The sequence below is a fragment of the Anopheles maculipalpis genome, chromosome X (genome assembly GCF_943734695.1).
Source record: "Anopheles maculipalpis chromosome X, idAnoMacuDA_375_x, whole genome shotgun sequence".
In the NCBI taxonomy this organism is placed as follows: domain Eukaryota; kingdom Metazoa; phylum Arthropoda; class Insecta; order Diptera; family Culicidae; genus Anopheles; species Anopheles maculipalpis.
The window spans coordinates 5,513,126-5,534,524 of record NC_064870.1 but is presented as its reverse complement, the minus strand read 5'-3'; the positions used below and the strand labels follow the sequence as shown (position 1 = coordinate 5,534,524).

At 46.0% G+C, this 21,399-nt stretch overlaps 3 protein-coding genes across 5 annotated transcripts in view; 1 reads left to right on the top strand and 2 right to left on the bottom strand.

The window, feature by feature from the left end:
• Positions 1–303: 303 nt before the first annotated feature.
• LOC126563382 (uncharacterized) lies at positions 304–5,986 on the bottom strand. The gene is made up of 4 exons (XM_050220058.1): positions 1,661–5,986; positions 1,003–1,181; positions 553–900; positions 304–455 (listed from the first exon to the last, which is right to left on the bottom strand). The coding sequence occupies exons 1-4, from the start codon at positions 5,984–5,986 to the stop codon at positions 323–325; spliced, it is 4,986 nt and encodes a 1,661-aa protein (XP_050076015.1). The 3' UTR covers positions 304–322.
• Positions 5,987–10,480: 4,494 nt separating this feature from the next.
• The window catches only part of LOC126566766 (inositol polyphosphate-4-phosphatase type I A), a 167,880-nt gene continuing 156,961 nt past the window's right edge, over positions 10,481–21,399 (top strand). Inside the window, exons 1-5 of one of the 3 annotated variants that reach the window (XM_050223302.1) lie at positions 10,481–10,598; positions 11,815–11,979; positions 12,458–12,658; positions 12,723–16,236; positions 16,354–16,497. In XM_050223302.1, coding sequence (XP_050079259.1) covers positions 10,481–10,598; positions 11,815–11,979; positions 12,458–12,658; positions 12,723–16,236; positions 16,354–16,486 — 4,131 coding nt within the window. In that variant the 3' untranslated portion in view covers positions 16,487–16,497. Of the gene's footprint in view, positions 10,603–11,814; positions 11,980–12,457; positions 12,659–12,722; positions 16,237–16,353; positions 16,506–21,399 lie in introns of those variants that run through there. The other 2 variants (XM_050223295.1, XM_050223310.1) reach the window with 2 other exon arrangements.
• LOC126559745 (GATA zinc finger domain-containing protein 1-like) overlaps positions 10,883–21,399 on the bottom strand; it is a 357,373-nt gene continuing 346,856 nt past the window's right edge. Inside the window, exon 3 of the mRNA XM_050215921.1 lies at positions 10,883–10,898. The gene's annotated coding sequence lies outside the window, so the exon portion shown is untranslated. The remainder of the gene's footprint in view (positions 10,899–21,399) is intronic.

Sequence of the window (21,399 nt, the reverse complement as noted above, 5' to 3'; positions counted from 1 at the left end):
AGTTCAGCGGATTGAAAGGCTCGGCGTTTGCATCATCTGTACACGTATATAATTTGGAATGAACGTAACATAATATGGCTCAATTTCGCTACATTTTTGCGATCACAAATTAACGATACAGTTCGCTTTTTCTTTTGCAAGTATCACTCTCTAAATTGTTGTTGACATAAACAATTGGTACGAAGGAAAAACAAACTAAAACCCTATATAAAACAATGATAATATAACCTTACTTCCTTCTTTAATAATCAATACAAGAAAATCTTTACATTGCCCTAATTTCCAAGGGGAACTAACACACTTGTTGTAAAAGATTACACACTTAAAAAAATAAATCTCCACTAGGCAAAATGTCGTCCTTATACTGACTGTAGAGAATACTCGAATACCACAGTATTTGGCTAGCGAAATCGAACCCTCCAAACACATGGCCAATGAACGGAGAGTCCCGAGTTCTGTTTGGAGAAGTGGAAGGGAGGGGGAGGAGATTTGGGAGAAATGACAGAGCAATGTTAACAAACGAAAAATTGAAATATCTTACCAATTGCGTACCTTTTCTTGAAACTATGATCCACCAGCGTGATTGCCCACCGTAAGCTGGACCGGTCACGCTTTGGCTCGCACCCAATGTACGCCGTCATTTGGGTGAGATCAATCTTCATCACCTCCTCGTACCCTTTATCCTTCTTTTCCATCTTTTTCAACACCACCAGGCCACGGCCGATCAGCTGAAGCTGATAGTTGCGCAGGGCTTTCGTCCTCCGTTCGGCAAACTTTAGCTCCATCGTAGGCGTCAGGACCGGTGCCTTCTGGATGGTTCGGTACACATCGTTAAGCGTGGTCGTCGGTTTGAGCGTTAGATAGTTATTTTTTCGATCCGCCTCGTCCCAGTACGTCCACCTGTGATTTGGAGGAAAGATAGTGTGTTAGTGTTAGTAATTCCAGCAGTACAAAAAAACACCATTCACCACCCCGGGGACAGAGCTGTCTGGGAAATCATACCGAACGACAATCTCGAGAACTTTCTCGCTGTAGTGTATCGGGCGGACGAGCGTATCGTTTGCGATCACCTCGTACAGTGTAAGCTTGTACCATGGATGTTTGGTTTTTGATGCCAGCTCCTTGCATATATCGGCGGCAGTCTTCGTAGGATTTACGTCCACATTCACTTGCGCTTTGTCCTGTTAAAAAAAGTAAATAAATTTGATTTATTATTGGTACATATTTTGATTTAAGATTTTGTCTATTTAATACGACATGACGAAAGAGGAAAATACGACATGTTCCATACTTTAAGGATTTGGTCTGTCTTTACAGGTTCTATCTAAGAAATTGAGGTCTAATAATGAAGTAATTGCTGAAACAGAGGCCTATTTGAAACTAAACGAACTACAAACTATATTTTAACAATGGCTTCGAACACATAATGGATCGCTACAAGCACTGTTTCACCCAAAAGGGGGTAGGTTAAGTTGAGGAAACAAAATGAATCTGGTCAAAAATCATCCTTCTATCGTGGTTAGGACTAAAGACATATCTACCCACCAAAAATCCTTAATCCTAAAATTCAAAGCTTTTCGGTTAAATTCTCTCAAATAAACGACACTCCCCAGTATACATGGCAACAACTCTTATAGAGAAAAAAAACCTCTACACTTACCTCCTTTCCAACACTATTCTTCTTCCCAGCAGCACCACTGCGCAGCCCTTCCTCTTCCGGCGCATTATCGCAATCGATCGTAATCCATACTTTCAAATCACCCGAATGTTTGACGGTGTCAGAGAGATTTTCTGCCGCCGCATGATACTTCTTTAGCACCGACAGCATCAGTTGCTCCCGATACAGCTCATCTGCTCCGACTGGAAACAGGCTGCTGTACAGGCGGATCAAATCCGCAACCACGTCCGCATCCTGCTGATGATACCCACCGCCACGCTCCTGCACCGTATTTTGGCTCGCGTTCGCAAGCAACACCGAGCCCCAGATCATGGCAAGGTTCGGCACACCCATACGATTGTGCTGCTCGAGCGATGCTATGAAGGCGAGATGGCCGAGCAACTTTTTCAACGTACAGTACTCGATACGGGGCAACCGCTCCAGCAACTGCCGGTACGAGTCTAGCTTCAACTGGTGTCCATCTTGCGCACCACCGCTAAGCGTACCGATCGCAACAAACGATGCCGCGTAACTACCGAAAAATGAGCCCGGTAGTTCGCGGATGAACTTTTTCAACGCCCCTGCCACATCGTACTCATTGTACTCGTTGCGCGTCAACTGAACGTTGAACGCGTCCTCGTTGAAAAGCTGCAGGATGCGCACTACCGCTGACTGGGAGCCGGACTTCCGGTAGATACCCTCCGACATTGAGCCATGCGCGTAAATGAAGTTGATACACTTGTCTATTAGCACGGGTACGTCACCGCGCGTTAGCTGCTGACTGTGCAGGGTCGGTCCATTTTTGTGTGCCACCTGACGGATCACTTTATGCCAGATTTGTGTTTCACGTGGTGATCCCATCACGAAGTAAAGTGTCGTGTACGGTGGACAGTCAATGAACAGACTCGGCCCAGACTCGACGTACAGATTGCCGATCGTGCTCGGCTCATTTTCAACCACCCCGATGCAGCGAGCCTTTCGAAGGTCGAGCTCTTCCAGCCGATCGTCCGGAAAGCTGTACAGATACAGCTTACGTTTCGCTAGCAGCAACCAAGCACCGGACCATGCCGCCGAAACCGATTTCTTCGCGTAACACCAACCGGCCCGTAAAAACTCGCGCAACAAATCACACTCCCCACCGAACACATCCGTGACCGATTGTAGAATTTTAGCCATCCAAAGGTTGCGATCGGACCGTTTGTGCGTACCGAACATGTACGACTGGCGCACCAGCTTCACGTTTGCCGACGTACCGCTCGTTATCAGTAGCTCCGGATTGGTGGACATGGATGCGGCGGCCAGCGCAGATGTACCACTGCCAGCCAAACCTGCCGCCGACGAACTGACACCCTTCGGCACACCGAGAACCACCTCGAAACAGTGCAGATCGAGCCGTCCTTCGCCGGCAAACTTGTGCTGCAGGATGCTCTGTACCGAGAGGATGTGCCGAAGGTGGAGCGCTTCCTTCGGCAGGGTTTGCTGTGGATCGAGATAGGTTTGGAAAATGCGCTCGCGCAACACTACCGACCGGGGGGAAAGTTCGTTCAGTACGTCACCGATCTTGCCGGAGGGAAACTTCAGCACGTGCCCTTTGTGTGAGATGAGTCGCTCGGTTAGCTTCGGTTTCGGGACCATCTCGAGCGTCGTTAGCACGTTGGAGGAGGATTGTTCACCGGTGCTAGCTTTGTTGAAGCTAGGCTTCCGTTTTAGTGCGTTTAGCAGCTTGGTGGCAACGCTCGGTGACTTGCTGGTGGACGCAGCAGCAGCAGATCCGGCAAGACCACGCTCGAAGAGAGGATCGGTGCCACCGATCGCTTCAAAATAGGTGGGCAAATAGGACGTTCTGGGATCGTCGACCGCCGCCATTGATTGCTCTCCACCTTCGTCTTGTGCCAGAAACGGTTTTTTTGAAACTTTCGCAATCGGATCGGCATCGGCAGTCTCATTGACGGGATCAACAGTGACGCGTTTCCGGTACCGCTCGGTATTGTTAGCAATCTGGCCTTGTGCGTGCGGTTGTTCCTCATCAACCACGTACCAGCTCGTTTGTGGTTCACGTGGATAGCTCAAATCAACTGGGCCACCACCCTCATGCATCTCATCGCCGGCAGTAGCTACTGACGCAAGATGAGGTTCAATAAATCGTTCCTCGAGCTCCACCAGATTATCCACACTGCCGGTAGGAAGGTTAAGATTTTGATGTATAATTTGACTCACCACCGGCTGTTCCGCAGTACTCGTTCTGCTTTTTCGACGCGCCGGTTTAGCAGGAACGGCACGCACCGGTGCTGCTGCTGCTGCTGCTGCTGATACTCCCGCGGAAGACGAAGTCCCGGACACAAACAACGAATCGGACCGTTGCGGTGGTTTCGGGCAACGATCCGCCATTGAGACACGCTTCGTCGGCATGCGGCTGTACGATTCCTCGCCAAGCAGATTTTCGATCAGTGCCAAATTGCCGCACGTTCGCTGCTCACTGATGCTACCACCAGCCAACGGATCAAACTCGTCTATAATATCCGCAATCGAAACCTCGTCGTAATCGTGCCGCAGCCGGTGGATGCTTTCGTCCTCGCCGATCGGTACCGGACGCAGCATCGCAAGCTGATCAGCTATTGGCAACATTGCCCGATACGGTTCGACACTATTCTCGTACACCGGTTCCGGTGTACTTATGTGCGAAAGGCTAATCTCCTCCTCCTCCCCTTCCTCCTCCTGTACCTCCTCTTCATCTCCCACAACCCCTGAACCTCCATCAGTGTTGGTGCTGACATCGTAAAAATTCCACGATTCTGAACGTAAATTTTGCTGCCGGGGTTCCTCACCGATTGAAAGACGGCGCGAAAATATACGGTGCCGCGATGGAGCTGTGTCAGCAACAGCAGCAGCAGTTTTTTCGCGTATCCGAATACTTTCGTGTACGGTTGTGTTGTCCTCTTCGGAGCCACCACCACCACCACCAATCGACAGTAAGCTGCTGCTCGAGCTGGAAGAAATCGTTGGCCGGGATATAATGTTTAGCTTCCCGTACAGTCCATCAGTCGTATCGGTGGGTTTCGGTGGACCAACGTAAAATATTGATTCGTACAGATTGGATTCACTTTTGTTTTTGCTGGTGCGCGCCAGTGGCCCTGGCGAGGGCGGCTTTACGGACTCATCATTGTTGATGCCCCGATTTCGCTTCGGTACGATACGGCTGTACAGACTTTGGCTAGCGGGTGCATTCCGTTCGAAGCGTGCCCGTGCATTTTCCGACCCAGCAGCAGCAGCACCACCACCTTCCGACGATGCTAGGCTGCTGCTGCTGACGCGCACGCTACCACTGCCACCGTGCGATGACTGTGCTGGGGAGCTGGAGATCGATTCGGGCGATCGGAGCACGTGGTTGCTCTTCTTCGGTGTATCGTACGTAGCCTGCACGTGTGAGGCATTGTTCATCAGTGGACTATCGAAACGAATCTTCCCCATCACACCACCATCCGGCGACGCTAGTGACCGTGGTCTGGACGCTCCGGAGGATGACTTCGGACTGCTTGCTGCTGCTTTTGGCTGGTCCGTTGCCGGTAGTCCCGTCTGGTCTTCGGACGACTTTTCGGGCTTCATACCTTTCAGCAGCATCCCAGCCGCACTCTTGCGCGATTCCTGGCTCCACGCGACCAGACTCGTGCCAGTATTGCGCACATTGTGGGCAACCTTCTTCGTCTTGTGCGCAACCCGCTCACCGATCGATTCGGTTAGCATACGCGATGCCGTACCGATCGTTTTGAACAGATCTCCCGGTGAAAGGGTTTTGTATTTGCCCTCCCCAGTACCACTACCACCACCACCCGCCGTAGTGACTTCCTCTTCCGGTTCACGCAGCTCATTATTAAGCTTCAAATCGCGCAGATTATCTGTGAGCAGTAGTTCCGGCAATGTCCGGACGGTGCTAGCAGCCTCATTCGGTGGAGGATCTTTGTTTACCGGCTTTTTACTAGCACCTTCACTGGCAGGTTTACCTGGGCTTGGTGGTGCTGGACGTATGATAACTACGTTCTGGTAACGCTCGTCATCACATTCGGTGGACTTACCTACCGTTTTCGAACGCTGCTCCCCGTCGTCAAATATCACAACCTTCGAACGCTGTCTCGGAGCCGGTACGGGGGTGCTAACCGGTGGTGGAATGATTGGCTCGGCTATGGCTACATTGACGTACGCCGTCGCTGGCGATGATGCGCCTGCCGGTTCTTGCTGCTTCACATGCTGTCTTGGGCGCGGCAATGGTACGGGAGTTTGCTGAGCTGGTTTGCTGCTGTCGCTTAAATTGTTCTGCTGTTGTTGCTCCATCATCCTCAACTCAAACCTCTACACTAGAAGCATGCGCGGCGGCGGCGGCGTCTTGTGTCGGGGATGGCCGCGCGAGAACCTAAAAAAAACAAAAGACACAAGTAACTGTAGTAGTGTAGAACACATTACGCACCATGCTACAAGATAAACCGCTAGTTGCACGATGAATCATCATCGTGCTAGAGGAAATCATTTCGTACGTGTGTGTGTGTGTGTGTGTGTGTGTGTGTGTGTGTGTGTGTGTGTGTGTGTGTGTGTGTGTGTGTGTGTGTGTGTGTGTGTGTGTGTGTGTGTTGTATAAAGCAAGAATGTACAATTACTGTCTCGTGAAGGCTTTCTCTACATGCTTTGGTCATTCCCTTTTATCAACAATGCTTCTGGTGCACGGAAGTTACAAAAACCGGAAGTGGAAACCTAGGAAAAATTCGCTTCGCAGCTGTGGAATTTTGTAATCAGTACAGATTTATAGAAGCAGTAATTAGAACTTTTCCACTACACGTTTGAAAAATTCCACTGAATGATTCAACAGTTCCATACCATCGATCGAAGCCCTCCAAGAAATTCACACGATCCAATCCATTGATGAAAACCAAAAGTCGTGCATGTTATCGAATTCTTATATTTGATCAAAATTTTCTACTCCAACACCTTATGTCTCATGCGTCATACTCTGGGGGAGTTGGTTGGCTTTATATGTAACTAAAAATTAGCGCTATTACGTCCAATTATGAGTCGAGAACGGTCGAAACGGGATCTCTCTTTCGGGATATAACAATCGTACTGCAAACGTTAGGTTCAACATCACCAAATCGTTATTAAGTTATCGATAAAACAAACGCCTGTCCCCGATATCACCTGCTGGTTCAATCTTCTTATCGCACATATGATAACGGCGAGGGTACAACGCATGAAGCGCGCGCAGCACAAAGAATCCACATATCATAAGAACTGGCAGCATTTTTGCTATCGTTTGGATAAGGGAGCGGGTGGTGGTGATGACACTTTACATTCTTGCTGGATGAATTATGATTCGAAAAACGGTGCAACTGGTTCACATTCCGAAAAACAATCGATTGCTACTATGGAGCATTTATCTATAGCATTTCTATTCAAAATAGCTTAAAATTCGATTTGTTACTCTTATGGGAAGGGTCGACAAAATCTGAAAGCAAACTCGTGAGGGCGTAGGAGGCTAAACTAAACGGATGATGTAGATGACGAGTTTTTTTTTCCTGCTGGTGAAATATGGTTTGAATTTCCGAAGAGTGCGGTGCAACTTCTAGAAGAGCTCGCTCAGAGTCCTCAGTCTATGGAGGTGAAACCTCCCGGTAGCTCTCGAGCTTCACTACCTAACACAACTGACGACCAATTGTAATTCACGCTATACCCAAATAGGACCTCGTCGTGACTACAACATTTAAAGGCAAAAATAAATATCAGATTGGGGAGCAGTTTCCCTTTGGCTTCCCTACGGATCTCATACTACACTAGTGCTTCTTTACTGCGTTGGAAGGATTAAGGGAAATCCTCGCCGGATTACCATTAAATACTTCTCCTGGCAAGTCCAACATAAAAGGTTAACACTTCGACCTGAACGAAACTGATGACGCTCGTCGTCCTGGACCGCCCTGGTGCAGATTGCAGATTGTGCCAGATTGCATCAAAAGACAAGGAGACCACAGCCTCCAGAGCTCCGCATCACATCAGATTCGTAGATGAACCCTGGCGCTATGAACAGGAACAGGACTTGGAGGTTCCGGACCGTATCGTCGAATCGTCTGGAATCAGTTCCACTTTTTTGCCAAATTTTCCCATCTGCCGACTGGCTTCCCTTTCTATGCACGAACTGTGGCCCGGGCCCATGTCTCCTCTTACTCGATCAGTCTTCCATCTACTTACCAACAGAGTTAACGGTGGAACGGCAGTATTTAAACGAATTTCTTTGTTCACTTTGTTCACTTCATTTTCTCCTCCCAAACTCTTCCCGTTCCATCGTTGGTGGTCCTTTTGTTTAGATCTCCTGGAATGTGTAAGCAAGCAGGAGAATACAATAGTGATCGTACAAATAAGCGGAAATCTGCACGGTGGCTCTGGTAGGTGTCGACACGTGTTGATTGTGGCGCAGGTACAATATAAAGCACAGGTTGCTCGGAGGGTGGATTTGAAAAAAAAAGGCTGTGGATGGCTTTTATTTAACACCGACGCTAATTTCTCGCAAGAGCTTGGTCGTGTTTGTTAATTCGTGGGATATACACTGGAACACACGCTTTGTGCGCGTATTTGATGAAATCCGTATGCAAACAACGTTATTCAAAAATCATTTCCAGCATGACACATATCGTGCACGTTCCTGTAAAGTTGTGTGTGATTGTGTTTGTGTTGATACGAGAAGCACTCCTCCCCGTCCCGTCTCCACACACAGATCGGGCGTCGAATAGCTGGTTTATGATTCATCTATGTTTTCCACATAAAAAGCCATTATCCGCTCGCGCACACTTCGTTTAATTTAATCCTATTGACAGGTTAGTCACTCACTTCACTCCATTTGGTTATTGCTCGCTTCATCCCACTTACACCACAGGGACGGTGCGCCTAACGAGGCAAGGGAACGCATTTATTAGAAACAAGCAAACCCCAAATGTATTCCTTTGGCAAACACTAATACGCAACTCTATGTCACCTTTATCTAGATCGAGCACACACCCGTTAAGCCACAGATAAATCACATTGCCACTGAATTTTCTATGTTTTTCGTTATTATATTCGTTATCGGAACACAACTATTACAACGCAAAAATTAAAATAATTTCCTGACACACCAGGGCACAGTTTACTCGAGTAACACTTACGCCTTATATTACACTCCCCTCGGTATCACTGGAGAACGTGCACTTGCCTTCACACTGTCTACAAGACTGATCGACAAACTGGACAATCGCAAGCTCCCGCTCCCGGGTACCTGGACACAACCAAAAAACCTATCCCCCAGCTTTCCTATAGCTGCGCAGGTGGTAACAGGTACCTTAAAATCGGCACACCAAACAATAATGCGTTCGCAGCTGCGCACTGCCGACTCCAGCAACGGCAACAACAAAGCAATTCCTGGGAGTTGGTCAAATTTCCTTTTCTGCAGGCAGAACAACAAGGTGTGGTAGTGTGCGTGTGCAAGTGCTGCAACTAAAAGCGGTCGGTACATGGACGCAAGTTTGTTCCGGGTGCCATCTTGGATTGTTAGATGGGATGCTTGGGAGAGTATGTTTGTTGAGAACATTTTTCGTTTTAATTTAGCTGAAAGAAGTATTGCAAAATATTTTTATTGGTAAATGACTTGTGAAGGCCTCCCCTATCCACCCTTTCCCCTTAAATAATATTCGCACAGTACTGTGGAATGTCAGATTTATTGATGGTGTTAGGTATTGTGTTTTGCATAGATTTTGGCGTTTTTCCATAGTGGCGAATAAATTTCGACATCAAGGGAACTTCCCAAATCTTTTCGCACAATTTATTACACATTTGAAAGAATTTAAAGTAATTAGGCCAGGCCATTCTACCGGAATTGAAAAGAAAGATAAAAATCTGAATTACAAAAATGACAGATGTGATTCAATGTAGATCCCGAGGTGCGTGTATACGCGACCTCATACCGTTGACAGCTCGCAGAAAAACATATGCATCTCATGTATATGTAGCCAGCAGTCGAACGGGTAGGACGGTGGGCTACCTTTGCTGCAGAAGAATTCGGTCCCCTTTTCGCCCCACCCTCCCCCGGTAGGGTAAGTAACCGGCAAAGGGTTATAGGGTCAAGTCTGGGACGACATCCACAATCTAATCTGAACCAGCTGTGTGGACGGTGCGTCCGGACAATTGCTTGCTCTGCTAACCAAGGATGGAAGGATGAACCACGGGTGAGCCCAAACGCGATGACCACCTAATAGTACGATTGGTGCATTCAGCAGCGAGCGAGAAGAACTAGCATTCGGTTCAACCCTCATCACACTGGGGGAGGGGAGGAGGAAACAAAAGAAAAAGCGTTGCTGTGAAAGTGGGCAAGGCAAACACGGATGGGTGAGTTTTATATACAGACCGTTTCTTGTTTTTGTTGTTTGCAGTTGGAAGCTTCGCAGGCAGGGAAAGATAAGGTGCTTAGTTTCATAATGATCTACTGTGTAAACAAACATTTCCAAGCAAAGCAAAGTGTTGCCGGATCTTGTCACAAGGCGCGGGTCCAAGCAATAAGCTCTGGGGGGTTTTGGGCGTTGGATTGTTATATGTATATAATGTGTGAATAATAATCATGTATATATGTTAGCGATTGCATTAAAACATTAAAAAAATATATTTTAGGAAAGCTGCGCAACGCAAATCACTGCAAATTAGGAGGATTCATCCCTTCTTAACCTAAACGCCCCACCATTCTTCAGTGGCCTAATTTGTTAGTAATCGTTTGTGCTGTTTGGCTTAATCGACACACACACCCAACCACCCGGCACATCCAGGATGCGTTTCAACAAACAGGAACTGATCACACTAGCGACGCAACCGAGCAACAAGTTTGAAAAGGAAGGTCCACTTCACGTCACGGAAAAGCAGGAGGGATTTTTCCGCAAAACAGAAGGCAAGTTCGACAGACATTTTTGTAAATGTTTTTCAAATTAACTGTGGGTGGATTTCATGTAACCGTCATCCGTGAATCGTGTTCCTTTCGGCTCGGTTTACAGTTTCGTGCTAATCTGGGTTTTGTTTGTGTTCACAAATGAAGGGACCGGGTGGGACAGAGGTAAATTTTTTATCGCATACAAGGCACCCTAGTCTGATTTTTGGACGGAAAATCATCTTTCAACAAGTTTAGCGTAATTTTCCCCCTTTATTGTTCAGTTAATTTATATCTTGTTTTTGTATCGCTTCGTTTCCGGAACTGATAGTGCTAAATAGTGTTATTTATCGTTTACTATTTCTCCTCGTTTTCCCTCTTTTTTCTCTCTATTTCTTATCCAATACGTTCGATTCATCGCAAACAACTACAACAACGCACGGCTACGAACAACTACTGGTCGACGGATACTTCAACAAAAAAAAAAAAAACATATCTGGAAAATCTAACTGGAGCTCCTTTCTCTCCTCCCTACAATTCATACACGGTTTCCCGTAAATTCCTGCACGCACGGTTGTTCTTACATTTTTTTCTTTTCATGGAACCTATGTTAACACATTAACTTCCCGGTGTCCTGCTGTATGAAGCTATTTTTATGGTTTTCCCCGGTCTGTCTCTCTTTCTTGAATGTGGGATTTTATGTTGATCCACACAGATGAAGCGCAAAAGCATACGAACGATCGACTCGCAAGTGGTCGTAAAGGTTTACTAAAACGCCAAAAGCCATTCAGTTGCATCGGTGGTGCATCGAATCAAGGTTCGTTTCGTTTGTTCCCTGTTACGCACCCTGTTACTAAACAAATGTTTTTATTTTTACTTCCACATTACTTCCACTAGATAACGTTGCAGGTGTCTTATATTGTAGTTTTATACTAACCTAACCCACTGAAACATAAACTGATTCCCCCTCTTTCTAATTCATTAAATCACTTTGAGGACAACAATTAACTATGGGTAGTTTTGGAACATAAAAAAACACCACGGATTAAGTGTCCCAACACTCGAAATATAGTGCTGGTTTGGTAGCTCTTGCTTGGTATTTTTTAACTAAACTCTCAACCCGTAATGGAAAGGAATTTTACATTTTGTCTACGGAATGATTACGATTTTTTTTTTCTCAAAATAATTTTATAATTGAAACGCTCATGTTATTTTTTTCTACCTTCAATTGGGATCGCAGTAAGCCTCGAACGGTGGTGCCGGTTGCGCGGCAATTTACTGTTCTACTTTAAGTCGTGTGACCCATTTTCGGAACCGCAAGGATGCATCGTGCTGGAAAAGTACAAGTGCATCACGCCGACCAACAGTGAGCAGCAGGAGTACGATGGCTATGTATTTTATTTGGGTAAGTAAAGTAAATGATAAGCAAATAAGGAAACTATATCGATTTTTTCATCGAAAATCTTTAGACGAATTTATAATAGATAGAATAATGGATGAAAGACATAGACGAGATACAAACAGGAAATATATTATGTTAATCTACCTATGAACGTGTATTTATAAAATTGAGTTCCTAGCGTTCGAGAAAAAATGCAAAAAAATGTAATAATGGTCCTCAGTTACAGGCATTTTTGAGCATAGATGGAGATAGAAAGTTGGAGGGAATAAATCGACAACGGCGCTAGACTTCACATGACAAGGGCCATGGTTCTAATACCATCCCGACCGTTTCCCCGCGGGAATGCCCCTGTGAAAACCATTTGCAGTTCAACGACGCATAAATAGGAATATTAGTTTGAATCATTAGCATACGTCAGCAGGCGTTACTTACTATCGATAAACAATAAACAAACAAAAACACCTATCTCCTTTTTTTGCAGAATTTAATGATGGTTTAAGGCAACGGTTCGCCGCCAACACACAACAGGAACGCTTCGAATGGATGCAGGCGATTGGGTTAGCCGAGTACGACATTAAGCGCGCCCAGCTCAAGTATCTTCGGGAACAAATCGACCGGCACCGGGGCACAATCCACGACGTCGATATCGATATGCTGCGCTTACAGACGGGAAAGGAAATCGGTAAGCCCTGCTCCTCCCGCATTCAATAAACTGCCATTTTTATTAAACACTGTCCCATTTCTAGATCTGAATGAAATTCCCATCTGCGAGTCGGTCATCTCATGCGACAATTTACTTTGTGACGGGAACGGTAAACCGCCGAATCCGTCCGTCGTGGTCCAGGTTACGTCGAACAATCGGGCATCCGGCTGGATAAAGTATGGCCGGACGGAGGTGATTGAGCGTAGCTCTAATCCGCAGTTTATCTGTACCATCGCCTTCCGGACGTGTGATGGGCTGCACGCGGAATCACTAATACGTTTCACCGCGTACGACGTACGGGAGAAGGTAACGCAAACGGCGGTACCGATTGGATGGGCTGAGATATCGCTCGGTGTGATAGCGGACACGTCCCGATTGCGCATACCGTTGCGTACGCAGGCGTGCGGAGAAAATGCGGGCTTTCTGACGATCGCAACCTGCACGCCGGATATGGAGCGACGGAATAATCCACGTTCGCCGATGAAATCGAGTCTTTTTGGCGACAATCAGCAGCAGCAACAGCAGCAACAGCACCAGATACAGCATCAGCAACAGTTGGGTCATCGACGCTCTCAATCACTACCGCCAAAGCTTGGCATTAAGCTGTTCATACCGCCACCGTCAAAGATTGGACTGGTCTTTACCAATCCGACCATCCACACGTACCGGCTCCATTCCGGGCTCGGCGGTGACATTAGCGTGCTGGAGGTAATGCTCGAAAGCTATCTCTGCTACTTGATCCCGCAGCAACTGCTTTCCGTGTGGATCGCACGCGAAAAAGAGCTGCTGCAGGAAATTTCCGGCATGGGCGAGCTTGGTGGCGAATGGCGCCAGAAGCAGATGGAGCTGCTCGACAAGCATCTGAAGCTGCTGAAGGATTACTCGCAGGCAAAGCAGTACCTGCACCAGCAGCAACAGCGCGGCCGATCGTTTAAGCCGAGCTGCCGTAAGGGTGACGAGACGCTTGAATTTGCGCCGGTAAATCTACATCTGCAGCGCATGTGGGCCCACAATGATACGCTCAAGCGGGCGGGCATACTGGACGTTATTACCGTTGGTGCGTTTACGCGCCATTCGGGCAAATCGAAAACCGGTGGCCTTATTAAACTGCTGCATCAGGTGAAGGAATCGCCATCGAAGAGTGAGGCACAGCACAAAGTAATGGCGGCAAATGATGCTGTGCAGGCGATCAAGCAGCTGCGCAAGGAAATTGTGGAAATTATGTCCCAGTTGCTGTACCTGGCGAAATCGAAAAATCCAAAAGGTATGCTACCGCTTTGCAGCGAGATGATGACGAAGACACGCGCCTTACTAAACATCTGGGAACCGAACCTGGTAGAGGAAGCGTTCGCATTTATCGAGCGACATCGCATTGTAGACGATTCCACGACCGGTGGTGAGGGAGGGAGTGGTGATTCGGGCACTAGAGCTGGTGACGGTACACTTTCCGTTGGAGCGGCCGGAGGTACGACACTTGCCGCTATGTCGCCTTTTCGCAAGATTACCCAGCAGCTGGGCGCGTTGGATCTGAAATCGCCCGAGCTGGAAGATTTTTCTACCCCGATGGGACCAGCGCCGGATCTGTGGCCGCAGCAGATCCAACGCACAACCAAATCCGGTACGCTCAGTGTGGTGGTGCAGCCACGTGCAGCCAAAGTCCCGGTTCCGTCACCGACGTCTTCGTTCGATCTGAGCGACACGATCGCTACCATACAGAGCAGCTTTAATCAATTGCAGAATCAGCAGGAGAGTGAGTTCGTTGAAGCAAGATCCAGTGCGACCTATTCCCTGCCCAGTCCCTGCTATCTGCCGACCGAGCAACCTTCCTCTTCCAAAGCATCTAAACCGTTCAGTGAAACGCATTTCGATGTCAACGGTGACGTAACGCTTACCCAAGCAGCGACCACTCCGAGCGTGGTTGTGGCACCATCCGGTACGACACTAACCGCAAATCAACTGTTGGAAAATAAAAACGAGCTCCTCTCGAACGTGTACGATGAGCAGGGTTATCTGATCGAGAATACTGCGATCGTGCTCGGACATAATGGAGCCTTTCTCGATACGAAGGTGATGAGTTCGAGTCCGTCGGCAAACTACTACCGCCCAACGGAGGAACCAGAGCCGCTCGATCTGACGCAATTAAACATTGAGGCAAGTGTCATGTGTCTCGTGTCAAAGGTAAAGTTTCTCTGTGGACGATGTGGCAGCCCGGCAGTACGGTTGCGCCAACCCAAGGGTGGATCCATCGGTACACTGCAGCGACCACCATCCGGAATCGAAACGCTCCAAACGTACGCCGTAGTGACGAGCCAACCGCTATCGTTACCACACGCCGCTAGCAACATGGCTACGACGGAGCCTGCTCCCGTTGTGCCACCATTGCCCGAAAGTGATCCGAACTTAGCGAAACCGTGTTCCAGCGAGATAAAACCACCAACGACACCGCATCTTAACACCAGCAAGGACTTAAACCTAGCCCTAACGCAAGCGGTCGGTGAGGTCGCCCGCAAGGTAAAGAAGGGCAACAAATTTACGGACGGCCTGGACCTTTCCGCTACCACCGATTGGGCGCTCGAACTGCGTCCGTCGATGAAAAAGCTACGCCAAGCGATGGACGGATTGCTAAAAACCGCACGCCTAATGCACTCCGTTCAACGGCTCCAGCAGGATATGAAGAAAACGAGTGCCACGCTCGCCATCATGTATCGGCGGGACGTTTGCTTCTCTCAGGCACTAACTTCCCTCGTCGCTGGCCTCATGGCAAAGCTTTGGGGTCAAAACGTGACGGAAAACTTCATCAGCCTGCTGGTACATCTTGGTCCGCTCGCGTACTTCGAAGGGTTGCTTTCATTGTACGGCAACGAAACGGACATGTGGGGCGATATGAGCGTTGCGGTAGAAGACTTAGCGACGGTAGGTTTTACGCTCGTGCGCAGCAACCTGCACCGTGACACGAAGGGTGCGATACCGTTGCCGAGGGTGACCGGATCCCGGCAAGCGCTCCGTGTGCTGCTCCCCGTGCCGGAATCGGTGTTTTGCCATCTGCCAACGAAGGAAGCGGTTAGCTTCCGGGTTACGCCCGTCTTCTTTAACATCGGTATCAATGAAAAGGCAACGGTAGCAGAAACGCTCGGCTTTACGCGGGAACAGCATCGTTCGAACTGGGACAATTACGATCGGTTGAAGCAGTATCACAGCCGTTACCGGAAGGTACCGTTCAATTTCGTCAATCCCAACTGTTCCGCTAGCCAGGACACGCCGACAAAGGTGGGTGCGTACACTACGCCGCAGAAGGAGCTGCTCGTGCCGGACCATACGGTGGTGAAGTTTTTGGAGGATATGGAAGCGGAACTGCGCGCGAATGGGTCGAAAAACTACGCCATACTGCAGCTGGCGGAGGAAGTGACACGCGCGGTACAGGGGTTACGATTTACCTCGTGCAAGAGTGCCAAGGATCGGACCTCGATGGCGGTAACGCTCGAACAGTGTCGGGTGTTGCAGCAAGAGTTTCATCTGTCGGCAGGCAACGCACAAACAGTGCTTAATACGATGCGCAGGTAAGTGCATTCGAAGAAGGGTTGTACCTATTTCAATGCGTTATCAAAATGTTATTTTGGCTAGCTTTTCCTTATGGGAGTAATCAAATAAATCTCTTTTTTTTTTCTTCGTTCTAGTGAGGGAACCCGATCAGATAATACGATGAAAAACGTTGGCACGCGGAAGTACGCGTTCAACATGCCACAAGTGCTGTCGCTGCCGGCAGTTTATCGTCCTCCAGCCGGTACATATGGAAAGGCACAAACTTAATTTCTCGTTGTGTTTTTAGAGTAAGCTAAACAACCTTTTTACCTACACTATTCTAACTCTAGGCGCGTCAAACGTACAAGTGGCTAAGATTGTTGTTTCGTTGTGAGTTTTGTTTCTATTTAAACATTTTCCTGCAATTCAGTTTTTGTTACACCATACTAATTTGTTCGTTTTGTTTGTTTTTCGATAAGTCGCGTAAAGATGCTTTATGAATAAGTACCCACATGGCTAAAAGCAGGTGTTATGGAATCCGTTTTATTAGTACTACTGTCATTATTATTATTATTACTTAAAAGAATTTAGAAGTGGTAAAAAAAATGATGAAACTCATTGTTTAAAACATTAAAAAAAAACTCCTCCTCATTAACACTTTTCAGTTCTTTATCTCGCTACTCATACTTATAAAGCATTTATACTTGTACTTGTGTTTATAACAGGTTATAGTAGGTATTTGTGAATTTTTAATTAGTTGCAATCAAAAACATCAAGGTTTAAAAAAAAGTTGAGACATAAAAACAGAAATAAAAAAATACCGGCCAATTTGAGGGCTTCGTTTGCCTACCGACGCAAGCACTACAGCAAAATACACGCGAACGTTTAATACGACCCTAGGAAGAAGCTGTCGCAGTAGTAGAGGCGGTTGTAGTAGTAGCAAAAGATGCAGGACAGCAAGCGATAGCGGTAGTACTTCTTTTCATATTCAATAAAATTATACTCGAGGTCGGGCCGGCTGATAAAAAAAGAAGAAAGAAATAATCCAAACAGTTGAGATTCATCCATACTTGAAACGATCCGGTATGAAAGGCAGAACACTCTTCCCAAAAGACATAAAAAGAATTACTATAACCCACGAAGAAGCGTTACGCGAATCCAGAAAGCTTCCAGAGAGGACGGAAGGAGAGAGAGCAACGCCACGATTAACGCTCACTGTTCAGGATGTTACGTTATGCGTTACGTGTTATCAGCATATATACATTGTTCGTCTAACCGTCTAAATACTCGCACGGGTCGATTTATATAATCCACTGTCCGTTTTATACTCGATACACATTCACTATTTAATCATCGCGTTTTTCATGTTCAGCGTTCTGAGAGTAACAACCTTATTTTTCCCTTTAGTCTGTTTTCTGTTTCCTTTTTAACGACATATACTAAACAAGCTTTAACCGTACATATTTTTGTCAGTTAGAATTTAACGGAAGGGATGCCAAACCAAAACGGAAGTTAATTATTCACATAGAATAGCTTATACACTTTTTTTCTTCTTAAATACAGTTCAATTTACCTTACGCACATTTACTAAACACACATATAACAATCCAAAATTAGCTTATTCAAAACGTTTCAACGATCGAAGGTTTCCGTTTATACCGTAGAACTACACGAGATGTAGGTACGATAAAACAACACAAATTAACGGAGAGGGAATAAAAGATATGCGAAAAAATTCAAACTAAGCACTTAAGTAATGGTAATAGACACGTGTCACGAGATATGTTAGACTAACGCAAAGATTCGAAACAAAACACACCTCGTTATAGTATCAATTCGTACCGATACAGTTGAACGTTCCAACCAACCAACGTAGTCCAACATATCTAGGAAAATCTGTCAAACAAAAACAAATGACGCCAAACATAAAACAAAACAGAATCATCTTTGAAAATAGAATAGACTTTCATCGTGCATTTGATGGACTTTGCAGGGTAACGGATTGGAGCACTTTCGGACTTAAAAAATAAAGGCTAGCTCAAACAAAAGCAACCCTGCTTATCGTATCGCGTATCGCATTGAACATTGAAATCAAAAATTACAAAATTGTACTCCAAAAAACAAGAAGGGACAAACAAATCAGTGCCAATTTTGTTGTTGTAAAAGCTAGAAATGTAATCAAATAATCAAGTTACAACATTTTCGTAGAAAACTCCTAGACAATGGATGCATTGTACGAGCATTACAGGAAACTGGTTTGTGAAGAACTGGAAATAGTATCCTCAGCATAGTCCCCATTGAGACTGCGTAAAAGAACAAATTTGAAAAAAAAAACACAAAATGGGACGTGTTGATTAGTGTTTTACAGTGTTAGCAAAACCAAAAAGCATAAACTTCGAAAACAATGTCATTCGCGCACACATATTTATCATCTTCCGCATTCTTAGGGTAGGCATACTAAAATCATTTTTTCAACAAATTCGTTAACGGTACTGACGTAACAGTATGAGTGAAAGGAACCAGTGTACCAGAAATCAATTGTATGCTGTAAGTAATAAAACGAAACATGATCAATACTAACCGGACGAAGGAAAAAAAACCATTTTGTATGCTATTCTGGTAACAAATTCTTGCAATAAGCCGATGCATGACAGTGGCGAGCCTCTTCGAGATGGGTCTCTCGTGAAGGTGCGGTCCGGTATCTGGTTCATCTGCCACTCGTCCAGCAGGATATCTCCCTCCTCGTTACTGTAAGTAGCGATCAGGGGAGATAAGCCGCTTCGAGTCGCATCGGACATCCTGTAGAATTTACGACGTTTCCCCAAGACTCTAGCTCGCCCGATTCTTCTAAGCTGCGCTTCTCGTCTTGAAAGTATCGGGTCTGCTGCCTTCTCGGTTGTGCATGGTTCTATTGCATCCCACGCTGAAGCAATCGGGCACGTGCTGCGTTCTTCTTCTGTAGTGCTTGCCTACACTCACTATTAAACCATTCCTTCCTCTGGTTACATGTCACGTGGCTGTTCCTTGACCTCGTCGATCAGAGAATCCCAATTCTTGCTGGGAACAATCAAACCAAGTGGAGTCGGGGATTTGATGTAGCCGTGAAATGAAGACAGCAGCGTTGGACCGAGCTTCCTCAAGGCGGAACTGGCCATGCCATCATGACGTGCTCAACTATGCGCAGGCGACGAAGAAGAACTCCCGGCAAATTCTGCCACCAGCATTTCCGTGGAAAATCGGCAATAATTCGCTCATTTTTGGTCCGATCGGAGCGTCCAGCCCAGCGTTGGATGCGTATTTAAGCCGAGCATCTTTTTGTAGAACATTCTACCCCGATCCCTACACCCTTCGCCCGACGGGGAAAGGGGGTTGCTATAAACAAACTGTAGCAACCCCTGTAGATCTTTATCGTGCGACCGGGGACATTATACGAGGCAACTAACTGGCTCATTCGTTGGCTGGTCTGGCCTAGCAGGCCGTTAAGTCAAAAGGAAGTAGACGGGCAGGCGTGTCAAACATGTGAATTTTATTTTTATTTATTTTAGTTGTTTTGCTGCGTTCAGTTTCTTTGAAAGTAAAAACACACGCGCGCTAGTTTTAGTTATAGCAACATTGATAATGTTTATTTGTAAAAGTAACACACATATTCCCACCGAACTTTTTTTTTTCTTCATTTCGGAATCGAGTACGGTATAATAACAAAATCAAACGTCTAGCAAAACCCTACAAACTACCAAGTACGAGCAAATAATAGCAACGTTGGTGTGCGTTGTTTTCTTTCTTTCCCTAATCGACTAAATTCGAACCCATCGAAACCAGCGGCAGCACGATACTGTTCGTACACCGCTCAACCCGTCTAATTATTGCAAGTATAGAACAATTCCCCTTGTGTGTGTGTTTTTTTTTTGTTTGTTTGTTTGTTTTTGCTTTTTCACTTAATACCTGTTTGCTAAACCGCGACTAAAAATAGGTTAACTAGAACATCATATTGCCACTTGAATTGTTTCTCCGCTTTTCCGTCCTCTTTCGGCTTGCTGAGCTTGAGCGTTTCCTCATCTTTGAGCTAGGAGCTAGTTTTTTTTGTTTATGGTTTGTGACTTGTTCCTATTATGCGTTTATGTTTAAAGTCATTGTGTCGTGCATGTTCGCTTTATTTTTAAAATGCGAATTTTTCTTCACCTTTTTCTCTATTTTAGGTAAATTGAATACGAAACACGTAATAAATATGGGACAGTGGTATGGTGGAAACGCTCTAATTCGTCATTGGTTAGTGTATATACATGCAGATGTTTGAAGATAAAAGAAGAGAAAGAACGAGCGGGAAAAGGTTTTGATCATTTTCTCCTTACTTTTTTTTAAATTGGTATAGAAAAACAAAGAATAGTAAAGGTTTTACATTCGATTTTGTTGTTATTATTCTTCTAAAGAATGATGGAAAACATGTCAACCGCGTCTAGAAGGCGAAGGTCTAATTCCAACTTAACTAAACGTGGTCAAAATGGTTTCAATCGTACACGAAGGAGGAAAAGGAAAGCAAAAAAGGAATCTCAAGCTTACAAAACCAAAGCTTGGGAAAAGGGCGCAAGAAGGGAAGAGGAATGGGAAGTGGACAAAACATACTAAAGAAAAGATACCTTAACAAACCAAGTTCTTTTTTTTCATATACAATAACAGCTCTACTACAGTTATCCGATAAATTCGTGATACTAAGGTATTAATTACAAAATACGCTGATACTGGGGACTTGCGTTGTAACTTACGTTCAATCACCTCCATTTTCACCATTGCTGTGTTACTAATCGATCGTAAGTCGAACGACCAAGCACTAAACGTTCGCACTCGCTTAAGTATATACGTCTGTGTTAGTACTCTCACCGTTAGTGTTACACCGCACACTTTACACCGTTTACGCGCTGCTTAGGAGTCGTTTACTCGTGAGGAGCGAGGGGGGGTTAGGGAAGGGAGAGGAACGGCACGTTCTATCTAAAAAACAAAAATGGTGCGTTTGGAAAGGTAGTACACATACGATAATGGAGACAACTTGTAATATTGTTGACTGTGGTAGTGTCTCCTAGTAACCCATACTGCTATACGCTTACTTAAAATAGAAACAAAAACAATTGGTGTGCGTATGTATGAGTGTGCGTGTGTGTGTGCGGGAATTCCTACCGTTATCTTAAAAAAACCCACCCAAACACACA